Source organism: Camelus ferus, chromosome 3 (assembly GCF_009834535.1).
Source record: "Camelus ferus isolate YT-003-E chromosome 3, BCGSAC_Cfer_1.0, whole genome shotgun sequence".
NCBI classification, from domain to species: Eukaryota; Metazoa; Chordata; class Mammalia; order Artiodactyla; family Camelidae; genus Camelus; species Camelus ferus.
In genome coordinates this window covers 111511645-111524743 of record NC_045698.1, presented here as the reverse complement: position 1 = coordinate 111524743, position 13099 = coordinate 111511645, and the positions used below count along the sequence as shown (strand labels likewise).

At 41.8% G+C, this 13099-nt stretch overlaps 1 protein-coding gene and 1 non-coding gene across 2 annotated transcripts in view; both read left to right on the top strand.

Moving 5' to 3' along the window:
* Window positions 1-2525: 2525 nt before the first annotated feature.
* LOC116662848 lies at window positions 2526-2662 on the top strand. Its single transcript, XR_004318938.1, has one exon. It is a non-coding gene; the product is annotated as a small nucleolar RNA SNORA70 (small nucleolar RNA).
* A 6551-nt stretch (window positions 2663-9213) lies between these two features.
* ADAM19 (ADAM metallopeptidase domain 19) overlaps window positions 9214-13099 on the top strand; it is an 81174-nt gene continuing 77288 nt past the window's right edge. Inside the window, exons 1-2 of the mRNA XM_006195571.3 lie at window positions 9214-9280; window positions 11906-11991. Of these exons, the coding sequence (XP_006195633.1) occupies window positions 9214-9280; window positions 11906-11991 (153 nt within the window). The remainder of the gene's footprint in view (window positions 9281-11905; window positions 11992-13099) is intronic.

The window sequence follows — 13099 nt, the reverse complement described above, 5'->3', positions numbered from 1 at the left end:
CCTATGCTCTGAACTTCTACCCGGTTCTGCTGCCTGCATGCCGGCAGTTCCCTGAACTCTTGCAGTTCCCTGATTGGTCCAGAGCCTGGCAGTTAGTGGGAACTCAGTCAAGGTTGGTTGAATGAATCTTTTTTAAAGACTGACTTACATCACTATGCGTTTATACATACTGTTTTCTCTTCTTGAAACACTCTTCACTCACAACTACTGTGTCTACCTGGGAATGCTTACTGATTCTTTAAGATCTATCTTAGTCATTACATACAGTATGTAAAGACTTTACAGAACAGTCACCTTCCCACATCCGGTGGACAGTCTTAATCATTTCTTAATCATTTCCTCCACATTTTAAAATATCTTTTTTATGGCACAATTCTTTATGCATCACATCAACAAGAGAAAGGACAAAAACCACATGATCATCTCAATCGATGCAGAAAAAGCATTTGATAAAATTCAACACCCATTTATGATCAAAGATTTTTAACATAAAGAAATTTATTCTGAAATGGACTTTCTGTTTTTCTTAAATTGAGGTATAGTTGATTTACAGTATTATATAAATTTCGGGTGTAAAACACAGTGAATCACAATGTTTAAACATTATACTCCATTTATGGTTGTTATAAAGCATTGGCTATATTCCCTGTGCTGTACTATATAGCCTTGTAGCTTACTTATTTTGTACAAGGTAGTTTGTACCTCTTAATCATCAACCCTCTTCCCTCTTCCCACGAGTAATGACTGGTTGTTCTCTATATCTGTGAGTCTGCTTCTTTTTTGTTATATTCACTAGTTTATTTTTTAGATTCCAAATATAAGTGATATCATACAGTATTTGTCTTTCTCTGTCTGCCTGACTTATTTCACTAAGCATGATACCCTCCAAGTCCATCCATGTTGTTGCAAATAGCAAATTTTCATTTTTTGTGGCTGAGTACTATTCCATGATATATATGTACCACATCTTCTTTATTCATTCATCTGTCGATGGACACTTAGATTTTTTCCACATGTTGGCTATGATGCTATGAACATTGGGGTGCATGTATCTTTTCAAATTAGTGTTTTTGGTTTTTTGGATGTATACCCAAGAATGGAATTACTGGATCATATGGTAGTTCTATTTCTAGTTTTTTGAGGAAACTCCATACTGTTTTCTGCAGTGGCTGCACCAATTTACATTCTTACCTACAGTGTACAAGGGTTTCTTTTTCTCTACATCCTCACCAACACTTGTTATTTATGATCTTTTTGATGATAGTCATTCTGACTGGTGTGAGGTGACAGCTCATTGTAGTTTTGATTTGCATTTGTCTGATGATGATTAATGATGTTGAACATCTTTTCATTTGCCTTTTGATCATTTGTATGTCTTCTCTGGAAAAATTTCTATTCAGTTCTTCTGCCTGTTTTTTAATAAACTTGTTTGTTTTTATGGTTGAATTGTATGAGCTGTTTATATGTTTTGGATAGAAGTCCCTTATCAGTCATATCATTTGTAAATATTTTCTCCCATTCAGTAGGTTGTCTTTTCATTTTATTGATGGTTTCCTTTGCTGTGCAAAAGTTTTTAAGTTTAGGGGATTTCCCAGGATGGCAGTAAGTGGCGGGCAGAAGCAGCCCACAAGGTCAGCCATAAAATGTCCCCTCCCACCACTTCCAGCCAGCTTTCACTGACGGCCCTGGTGGGCAATCATGAAGTGCCGAAGGAAGTTCCCTGCAGCCTTAATTTTTTTTTAAGTTTTAAAATTTCATTAGATCCCATTTGTTTATTTTTGCTTTTATTTCTTTTGCCTTAGGAGACAGATCCAAAAAAAATATATTGTTGCAATTTATGTCAAAGAATGTTCTACCTATTTTTAATGTTCTGATTTTTTAGTGTTGATAATTGTTGAGAAAAATTATCCAAAAACTGGAGATAAGGCAAAAGGACAACTGCAGTGTTTTTCAATGGCATCCAGAAGCAGCAGCTCTCAAAATGTGCTCGCTGGTCAACAGCATCAGCACTGCCTGAGAACAATACATCAGTGTGTATATGTATTTACAGAAATGCTTACATATAAATGAAATGAATGAAGGCAGCAATACACGGGAAGAATTAGGAGTATTTTGTTGTTATACTGTACTCATACTACCTGGGAAGTGACACAGTGTTATTTGAAAATTGGCTTGGATTAGATATAAGTGTGTATTGTAAACTCTAAGGCAGGCACTAAAAAAAGTGGGAGAAAAGTATAAGATATACTAAGATAAGAGCAAAAATGGAATCGTATGTGATGTTCAAATAAAACCACAAAAGGCAGAAACAGAGACAAAAATAGAAACAACGAACAAAGGCAACAAATAGAAAACAGTAACAGATATGGTTGATATCAATCTGACCACGTCAGTAATCACTTTGAATGTCAATGGTCTAACTGCTCTAATTTAAAAAAACGAGATCATCAGAGTAGACCAAAAAACAAGACCCAATTATATATGTGCAAGAAACTCACTTTAAATATAAAGATAAATGTATTTATCTGCAGCCAATTAAGCCGACTATGCTCTTTAACTTGTGGGGACCCAGTGTGTAATGGTCCAGTGTGTACAGCTTCCTTGGTAGTGTATGCAGCCTGTTGCCTGTATGGGTTGCCCCTAAGAGACCTTGGAGACAGCTCTTTCCAGTGGACATTCATGTCTGTCATGCTGTCCCCAACCTAGGTTCCAGACAGGGATGCGGGGTGCCTTTGGAAAGCCCCAGGACATAGTGGCCAGGGTCCATGTTGGCCAAATCATCACATCCATCCATACCAAGCTGCAGAACAAGAGCATGTGATTGAGGTCCTACGCAGCCAAGTTCAAGTTCCCCAGCTGCCAGAAGATCCCCATCTCCAAGAAGGGGGGATTTACCAAGTTTAATGCAGATGAACTTGAAAACATGGTGGCAGAAAAACAGCTCATTCCAGATGGCTATGGGGTCAAGTGCATCCCTAATTGTGGCCCCCTCAACAAATGGCAGGCCTTGCACTCATGAGAGCTTTGGTGCTGTCCCCTCCTTATTCACACCCACCGATAAATCCTACTTTCTGGTAAAAAAAAAAAAAAGATAAATATTCTCATATACATAAATTAAAAGGATGGAGATAAATATACCATGCTAACACTATCCAAAAGAAATCAGGAGTAGCTATATTAATTTTAGACAGAGCAGACATCAAAGCAAGGAAAGTTTTCAGGGATGAAGACGATTTCATAATGATAAAGAGATCAATATTCCAAGAAGACGTAAGAATCCTTAATGTGTCTGTGCCTAACAACAGAGCATCAAATTATGTGAGGCGAAAACTTACAGAACTGCAAAGAGAAATAGATGAATCCACTATCAGAGTAAGAGGTTTCAACACCTTGCCATCACAAATGGACAGATCCAGCAGGCAGAAAATCAGTAAGGACATAGTTGAACTCAAACCATGAATCAATTGGATATAAATGACATCTATAGCCTACTTCACCACCAACAGCAGAGTACGCATTCTCAAGATGACATGGAACATTCACCACTATAGACCCCATTCAGAGCCATAAAACACATCCTTACAAATTTCAAAGAATAGAAATCATACACTGTCAGCTCTCAGACCACAGTGGAATTAAACTAGAAATCTATAATTAAAAGATAACTGGAAATTTTCAAAATACATGGAGATTAAATAATACAATTCTGAATAACATATGGATGAAAGAAGAACTCTCAAGAGAAACTGAAAAGTACTTTGAACTAAATGAAACTTGCTAAAGTTATACTTGCTAAAGTTACGCTTCCAGGAAACTAGTTTACAAAGCAAAGTCATCACAGGGCCAACACTATTTTCATAATAAGGGCGCATGAGGACAGTTCACTCATGAGCAACCTGGAAGTTTGTGCTGAGCCAGAATGAAATAATAATTATTATTAATTATTTAATTTATAATTAGTTTAATTAAACATGTATTGTACCTTCCAAATGTGGCGGCAGGGGGTGGTGGTGAGAGAAGAAAAAGGTGCGGCTCCTGTTCACAAGGGGCTCACAATATAGTGGAGGTGGAGTAAGAAAAAGATAATTACAGTATAACAGGATCATTGTCTTTGATAATAATTAAAGAATCAGTATATAATTAGACTCTTCACACGTTGCACAGCTAAAAGCACAAGCCAAGCATCATGAACATACTCCCCACTACCACACTTTTTAGCAGTAGAATGAGAATAATTAAAATTAGCATTTGTTGACTGTTTACTGTGTGAGAGGTGCTATTCTAAGCATCCATCTAAGCCTCGCAAAAACCCTGTGATGCAGGAACTATCATCGTTAGCATCTTTTATAGATGAAGCAACAAAGTCACAGAAAAGGCTATTTGCCCATGGTCACGCAGCCAGTAACGGAAAGAAAAGGGATTTAAACCTGGCAGGGTAGCCACCTCCTAACCATGATATTACACTGTAGCTAGAAGGAACAGGGATCTGGGTCACCCGGACTCCTGAAATTTGGAACTGGTTGCTCTAACTCTGCCTCGTTTCCCTGATATCAGAGGAGAGAATCAAGCATGCAAAGAGAGGTCAAGTATGCAAAACTCTCTGCATAAGACACTAGGAAAAACCATTATTCCTTTTGTGTTTTTTCCTGTGTTCGCCATTTATTTATCCACCCACCCCCATTACTACAGTAACACATAAGTACATAAATGTTATAGAACATAGAAGAGGCAAAAAAAAAAAAAAAAAAAAAAACCCAGAAAATAATGAACAAAAACCAAACAAACCAAACCAAACAAAAAAAGCCTTCATCCAACCATAGTCTCACCATCCAGAGGTGACTGCCGCTAACATTTTGGCACATTTCCTTCTAGTCTTTTTTTAAAGTCCTTTATTTACATAGCTGAGATCGTATTTACATTTGTAATTTTGGACACTGCTTTTTCCACTTAACATCAGAGCATAAACTCTGTGCAAACATTGTTTTAAGTGGCTGCATAATAATCCATCATATGAATATTCTATAATTTATTAACTGTTCTTTCACAATTGGATATTTAGGTCATCTCCAATATTTTCACAATTATAAGTAACACCAATACGAACATTCTAGTCCATAGATCTTTGTATGCATTACAGATTATTTTTTTAGGCTAGTTTCCCAGAAATGTAATTACTAGGTTAAGTATCATGAATATTTTAAAGATTGTGTAGAGATGTAGTATTCTTTATAAATAACAGATACGTTTTCTACAAATAAAAGGAAAGTCTTCCAGGGGCTCAGGAGTTGTGTGTACGTTTGTTCCTGTGTATAAATGTGGAGGAGGGTAGTTGCAAGACAGAACTGAGAACTTTCTCCTTGGTCAGTGCAGTAACCACGGGACTTTTTCTTCTTGTGAACTACTTCCCAATTTTCAGGGCCACATGCTGATTAAATATTGATCAGCTGAGTGCCAGCAAATGGAAGTAAATTTCAGATATGGAGTTTGGATGCCTTTTGCAAGTAGATTGTCCATAGAATAAGTTAGACTTGATACTTCAGCATTTTTTACCTGGCGCAGTACTTTCACTACCATTATCTCAACAGCTTCTCACAGCTCCTGAGTGAAATGGATTGGAGTAGCCATTAACATTCCCAGGGCATTGGTTAGAAACTAAGGCCCAGAAAGCAGAATGACTTACCCGAAGTCACAGAGCTGGTTGGAGAGAGCAGGGACTAGAATCGTAGCCTCATGGCTCTAGGGCTAGAGCCCCTGTTATGGACTAAATTGTGCCTCCCCCACCCCACCCCAATTCATATATCGAAACCCTAACCCCCAATGTGACTGTATTTGGAGGTAGAGCCTATAAAGAGGTAATAAATGTTAAACAAGGTTATCAGGGTGGGGCCCTGAGCTGATAGGATTAGGGTCCTTACGTGAAGAGGGAGACCAGAGCTCGCTCTCTCTGCATGCTCACACAGAGAACAGGCCAAGTGAGGACACAGCAAAACAGCAGCTGTCTAAAAGCCAGGAAAAGGGGCCTCATCAGAAACCATCCCTGTCAATACCTTGATCTTGGACTTCCGGTCTCCAGAACTGTGAGAAAATAAATTTCAGTCATTTAAGGGTGTCAGTTATGCAAAGCCCTGGAAGACTAATACAGATGTCAGTACCAAGAAGTGGGGTCCTACTGTAACAAATGCCTAAAAATGGAGAGGTGGCTTGGAACTGGGTAGTAGATAGAGGCTGGGTAAGCTTAGAGGTCCATGCTACAAACAAACTAGATTGCCTTGAAGGGACTGATGTTAAAGGCAGTCTGGTGAAGGTTCAGGAAGAAAAGAGAGGAGCTGTAAAGAAAGTGTCATTTTAGAGAAGACACATATCATCATGAATAGAATGTTTCTAGGGCTGTGAATGTTAAAGGTAATTCAGGTGACGTCTCAGATGAAAAGGCAGAACATGCTATTGGAAACTAGAAGAAAGGCGATCCTTGTTTTAAAGTGACTAAGAACTTGGTTGAATTGCATTCTAGTGTTTTGTGGAAGGTAGAATCCCAAGTGTATTTAGATATTTGGCCGAGGAGATTTCTGAGCAAAGTGTTAAAGGTGTGACCTGGTTTCTTCCTGTTGTTTATAGTAAAATGCAAGAGGAGAGCGATAAATTGAAGGAATTGCTAAGGAAAAGGAACCACAACTTGAAGATTTGGAAAATTCTCAGTCCATCTACAATGCAAAAAATGAGAATGCATGTTCTAGAGAGGATACCAAGGCTGTGGCCGGACGATCACCCTATGAGGAGATGACTTATGCAGTTAATCTGCCATCTCAGCAGGTATCAGGAATAGAGATGGGATTATGCTAGCAGAGACACTGCCAGTTTGGACCAACAGGAACAGAGATAAAATGAAATAAAGGGAGGTCTTTGAATTGCTAGGATTCTACAGGGCAGGACAATAGAGCTACTTGGCTGTGAATATGCTTTATCCTTTAAGAAAAGGGAAGAATGACCCTGAAGGTGATTCAGAGACCATCAGGGCTGCCATTCGCACTATATACCTAGAGCGTACAGACCCAGAAGGCAAGGCTGTTTCTTTCTTGGTTTCAGAGGTTGGGACCCACTCTTGGTTTCAGGGAGCCAGGCTTCCCCTGCCCAGTGCCTCAGGGGCAGGAGGACTGCAGCAAGAAGCTGCAGGGTTGGGGTGCTGCTCAGGGAAGACAGGACAGGGCCGCTGCTGAGGGCTGTGGGGATGACACTGCTGCCCCTGTGGGCCAAAGGCAGAACATCCCGCCAGAGGATTATTCTAGAGCTTTCACACCTAATGGAATTTGCCTTGCTAGGTTTTGGACTTGTGTGGGGCCCATCATCCCTTTCTTCTTTCTGATCTCTCTTTTGCAATGAGAATGTCCTTCTGAACCTGTATTTTGGAAGCATGTAACTTGTCTGGTTTCACAGGTTCACAGATGGAGAGGAATTTTGTCCAGGATGAATCACACCTCAAGTCTCACCCATAACAGTCTTTTTGAGGCTGTTGGGATGGGGTAAATGTATTTTGCTTGAGAAAAGGATATGAATTTTGGGGACCAGAGAATGGAATGTTATGGACTGAGCTGTGTCCCACCCCAAATCCGTATGTTGAAGCCCTAAGCCCTAGCGTGACTATATTTGGAGACAGAGCCTATAAAGAGGTAATAAAGATGAAATGAGATCATGAGCAGGGCTCTGTCCGATGGGATTAATGTCCTTAAGAAGACCTGTTGTTTAAGCTGTCCAGTCTGTGGTTTTTTGTTATGGCATCTTGAATGGACAAACCAGCCTCTAAATACATCAGTAGCAGAGCAATACATTTATTTGTCCCTCTAGCGCCCAATGGTTTCAACAGACCTACCTACTAATCCTTAGGAGTGCCTAATCCTCCCCCAAACACAGCATCTTGTTTGGTTGTGTAAACTTGGATTTGAAGAAAGAGGCTCAGTGAAAGGAATAGATGACAAGAGGTCTGAGGTTCGGTTTCTAGAACAAGGCTTTGCCAAAATTTGCTAAGGGATCTTAGGCAAGCCACTTCTTTCTGATTATCAGCTTATCCATCTGGTAAGCACTGTAACAGGTTCTGGAGTTATTCAGATGTGGACTTGAATCCAGACTCTAACAGCTGTGTGACCTTGGGCAAATTACTTAGCCTCTCAGGTTTGGTTTTCTCATCTCTAAAGCAGGATATTACTACCTGACCCAGGGAATGACTGCGCTAATGAAAAGAGATGATGTATACAGAGTCCCTGGCACATATTAAAGGACAATAAAAGGTAGTTCTTTTCCTAGGTTAATTAACTTAAAAAGTTAATGTATGTAAAGTGCATAGACAGTGTCTGGCACTTAGGAAGTGCTCTGTCAGTCTTAGTTATCATTTTCTCCTTCTAACAGACGGTCAACTCTCAGTAAGTGATAGTCATTATTATTATTTTCAAGACTCATCTCCCTCCATTCCCTCCAAAGCCCTAATTCTCACCATCCCAAATTCCAGGTTTCCCCCGTACAGCGCATGGGCTTTCCAGCCCTAGTACGTTTGTCTAGGCGTTCTCTGCTTCACGCTGCATTTCTCTTCCTCCCGAGCTCAGATGTCTGCTCTGGGAATCCTCTCTTCACCACGCGGCTCCTCCCAGTCAGAAGGAATGGATCCTTGATTTGTGTCCTGCTAAAAAAACAACTCCTTGTAGCACTTAGTTCTCCGTGCCTGGTTAACTCTTTCGGAGCCTGCCTTCAACAGTGGCGGCCTCTACTGGACGGCGCTGGGTGAGTAGCCTCTTGAGGGTCACCCAAGGCGTCTAGCACAGTGCGGGACAGAGGAAATGGGCCGCTATGCAGAGAGGGGTCCAGTTTAACTCCTATATACCCGAGCCGCCTGCCCTCCCGAGGCCGCGCCCACCGTGAATCCCGATCCTGCCTCCGGCTCGGAGTCCCCCTCCCCTGCTCCCTGGTCGCCAGCACCTGAGCCACCCCTTTCCCGGCTCCCCAGGGGTCCCTCCGGCTCCTCCTCCTGGCCGTTCCTCCCAGCCCCACCTCCCTTGGAGGGCGGGTCCCCACGGTAGAGCCCCGCGGAGCTGAGGGCGGAGCATCCCGGCCGATGGCTGGGAGCCGGCCTGGGAGCTGCTTGGCTTCCAGAAGCGCCGCGGCCTGGTCGGGGGGCTGGCATGGCCGCGTGCTGGTGAGCGCAGAGAGCGCGAGGGGCCAGCTGCCACCATGCCCTGGGGAGTGGGCACCGCCCAGCTCTGCCTGCTGGCTCTCGCCCTGCCGGGATGGACCAGAAGTAAGTAGCAGGGGACGGGGGGGTGTGGGGGGCTTTGGAGGTGGACACGCTGGGGGACCTGGGGACCTGGGAGCGGCCCCCCGAAACTCCTCGGGGCTGCGCGCCTGCCGTTTCCCGGACCGGGAGCCCCGGCTTTGTTCCCACGTTGTGCGCTCCGGGAGGTGGTTGGAGATGCGGGAGACCGGAGCAGGCAGAAAACAGTCGGTCCCTCCCTGGCTTGCCTCCCTCTCTCTTTTTTCTGCTTTTGGCTTATCTTTCCACTGCTCTCCTAGTCTTTCCTCTTTTTTCCAGTCTTTGTGTGTGTGCCTATAAATATATTTTGATAAAATTGGAACCATACCATATGTACAGTTTTGTGTCTTGCATATTCCACTTGACATTATGAGCATTTCCCACATCGTTACATTCTCCAGAAACATGGTTTTAATGACTATAAATTCCATCAAGAAATCGCAGAAGCATAATTTTCAAAAAGTTAACAGGACTCTCATACACATGTAGGATGAATGGGTTGCAAAGACTGATTTATTAATGAGGCAGTGAATAGAATGGTAAAGCTGGTTCAAAGCATTAGAACAGAAGTGATACAGCCATCCACGAAAGAATGTTGAAATCCTGTGTTGGGACAGATACAAAAGTGGTCAATGCCCCATGGGGGTAAACAACCATAATTCTTAGTTATCTGTACTACACTGAAGTCGTTCACATCTCTACCAGACTGAAATCTACAGTTAACATATAACTTCACGAGTATAGCCTTTAATTAATAGTAAATTTAAAGTTAAACAAAGATACATTTCCCTAGATAATTCAATAATCTGTGGGAAGGCCTGTTAAACAATGCTCCAATCTGACATTGAAAGGACATCCTGCTTGTTTTTTTGCCTTATTTCCAAGTTTTGAAGAATTCTTCTCAAGATGTACTGTGTTCCTCTATTCCTGAGCCTTGCTTTCAATATTTTTTACAACCCTAAGGATCATTTCATTCCTTTAAATATTCCATTAAATATCATAATTCCTTTTTGTTGCAAAGAATCTAGATTTATCAGAGTCATTAGAGCAGGGACTATGCCTCACTGATTCCCCGTTGAATATCAAGCACCTAGCATAGCATTTGGCGTATAGTTAAGCACTCAGAAAACATGTAATGAATAAATTAATGCATTGCTTCTGACTTTTACTAATATGACGAAACTAATGCTAGCCTAATGAGATTGTTTCTGGGATATATTTTGATTGAGAATACATTATATCAGTAATCTGAAAGGACAGTGAATCACTCTAATTGCGCCACTGTAACAGAACAATTATGGCCATCTTTTATATCACTCATTATATTCTATGTGATTGATGTGGTTGGTTTAGAAAGAATAGATTTTGGAGTCCTCACTTCTTTACCCAGCAGTCCTGTGGATTTGGCTTATTCTTACAGAGATTAATTTGCCTAGGTCTTTAGAAATGACCGCTTTATTAAGATTGTCTGCAACCAGTGTTTGAGGTCTGCCCTGCCTAGAACAAGTCTCTCCTCAAACAGATTTCAGTTCACCTTTCTTACAAAATAGGAATCCTGCTATCTACCTACCTCCCAGGATTGTTTTGAGTATGGAGAGCTGGGTGGTGAGAATAATTTGGAAAGTAGGAAGTGATATGTAAATGCAAATTTACCCTTAGGAACCTCGGGTTCATGTGATGATGCTTTGTGGATTGGGAAGCACTCCCACAGTAACTCTCCCCAGTAATGCTGTGAAAAGGGCAAGTAGAGATCACTGTCTTCATTTTACAGATGAGAAAACTGAAGCTCAATGAGAATAATACCCAGGGGCTTGCCCTCCAGTTATACCCAGAATCCAAACACTTCATTCCTCTTCACTGATGTCATTCTAGTCTGAGCCACCAAGCAAACCTCTACCCTTGCCTTTCTGCTTCTACTCTCACCCCTGCCCCCCTCCCCCACCCCACGCTCTCCATCTCCATGTCCACCCAGCAGGCAGAAAGTTCTTTTTAAAAACTGCCTACAGATCATGTTGCTCTGTCTAAACCCTCCAGTGCCTTCCAAGTCTATTTATAATAAAATCCAGACACTTTCCTTGCCCTCTGTGATATCAGACCCATGGCTGTCTTCTGATCAAATCTACCAATTTCCTCTCTCATTTGCTAGACTCTAACTTCTACTTGTTCCTTAACAGGCCAAGTCCGCTTCTGCTCTTGCTGGTCCTTCTACCTGGGGCACTCTTCCCCTGGATCTTTGCATGTCTGCTTTCTTCCAGTCCCTCAGGTCTCAAGTAAACGCCATCTTTGCTGATCATCCTGTCTAAAATCGGTACCCCATCTTCAGTGTCTCTTTATTCCATGACCCCGTTGTACCATTTGAGAATATTTGTGTTGTCCATCTCCCATCTCTAAAAGGTGAGCTTTGCGAGGTATACGGAGACCTTGTTAGCTCTGTTTACCCCTGTATTATCAACACCTAGCAGAGTGCCTGACCCAAAGTGGGAGCCCAGAGCCGGGAATCCAGCAGATCTTCTAATGACCCGCTACGGGGCTCTTCCCAGTTGGCAGTGCATGCCTGGCTTAGCTAGGATGCGGAGGTCCTGGGTATCAATGACGTGCACCCTGTATTGGCAGGAGGAAGTGGGGAAGGCAGCCCGCAGCTACAGCATGAACTAATAATACCTCAGTGGAAGCCTGCAGAAAGCCCCGTGAAAGAAAAGGTAAGACTCAAAAAGTCTCATTTTCAGAGGCAAGAGCTGACAACTCCATTCTGCTATCAGCTTGGGGTCACCTGCTCAACTTTCCTGGTGGCCTAGTTAGCACCATTAGTTCTGTCTCTGGCCCACTCTATCCTCTCTGTGTTCCAGTTTTGGAACTCCCCAGATGGGGCTTTCTTTCATTGTCTGATAACCTTCTAGGACATTTCCAAATGCCAGCAGTTGAGGAAATGAAAACCCATGTTTTTCAAAAATAATTAATTAATTAATTTAAAAAATCCAAGTGTAGTTGATTGACAATATTGTGTTAAGTTTCTGGTATACAGCAAAGTGATTCAGTTATACATATATAAATTCTTTTTCATATTCTCTTCCGTTATGGTTTATTACAGGATATTGAGTCTAGTTCCTTGTGATATACAGTAGGAGGAAAATCCATGTTAATGCTGACACAAGCTAAGTGCAAATATATGTCACAAAAGTCACCCCCTCCCAACTGAAATCGGTTAAATATTGTCATTCTTATTTTTTCTTCCTGCATACTACATGCTTCACTTAATTGATGCAATGATATACTTGGAGGGAAAAATGATAGTCCAAACTATTTTTTAATAAAAGGCTGGGTAGGGATCTAGTCAAGAGAAATCTATCTTGAAATCCAATAATCTTAAAATGCATTAGGCTCCTTGGGCCACAACACCAGCAGAATGCACAGGCTTTATCAGGGACTGGGGGTAAGACAGAAAACATTATCCTGTTCTTGAAGGAAGGACCTGTGCATCTAGGATATTCTTTGTGGTTCTGGTTCTTATAGCTCAAGTGAGACAAAAAAGAACCAGAAAGAAGGTGTGAGTGCTATGTAATGGTGACCAGCTATCGGACCCTTCATTTTCTGAACTCCTGTTTCCTCATTTGTAGACTAGAGCTTAGAGGGGGTAACAAGGAAGAGGGCTGGAGCAGAGGGGTAGTTAGTAAGATCCCTTTGGGTCCAAACACTCAATGATTTATTAGGCAACATAGAAGAGCAAGATTAGTAGGAGGCAGAGGAGAGAGCTATGTCAGGAAAGATCTCAGACTTGGTGGTTCTTGAGTCCAGAAAGGTAAATAGAGA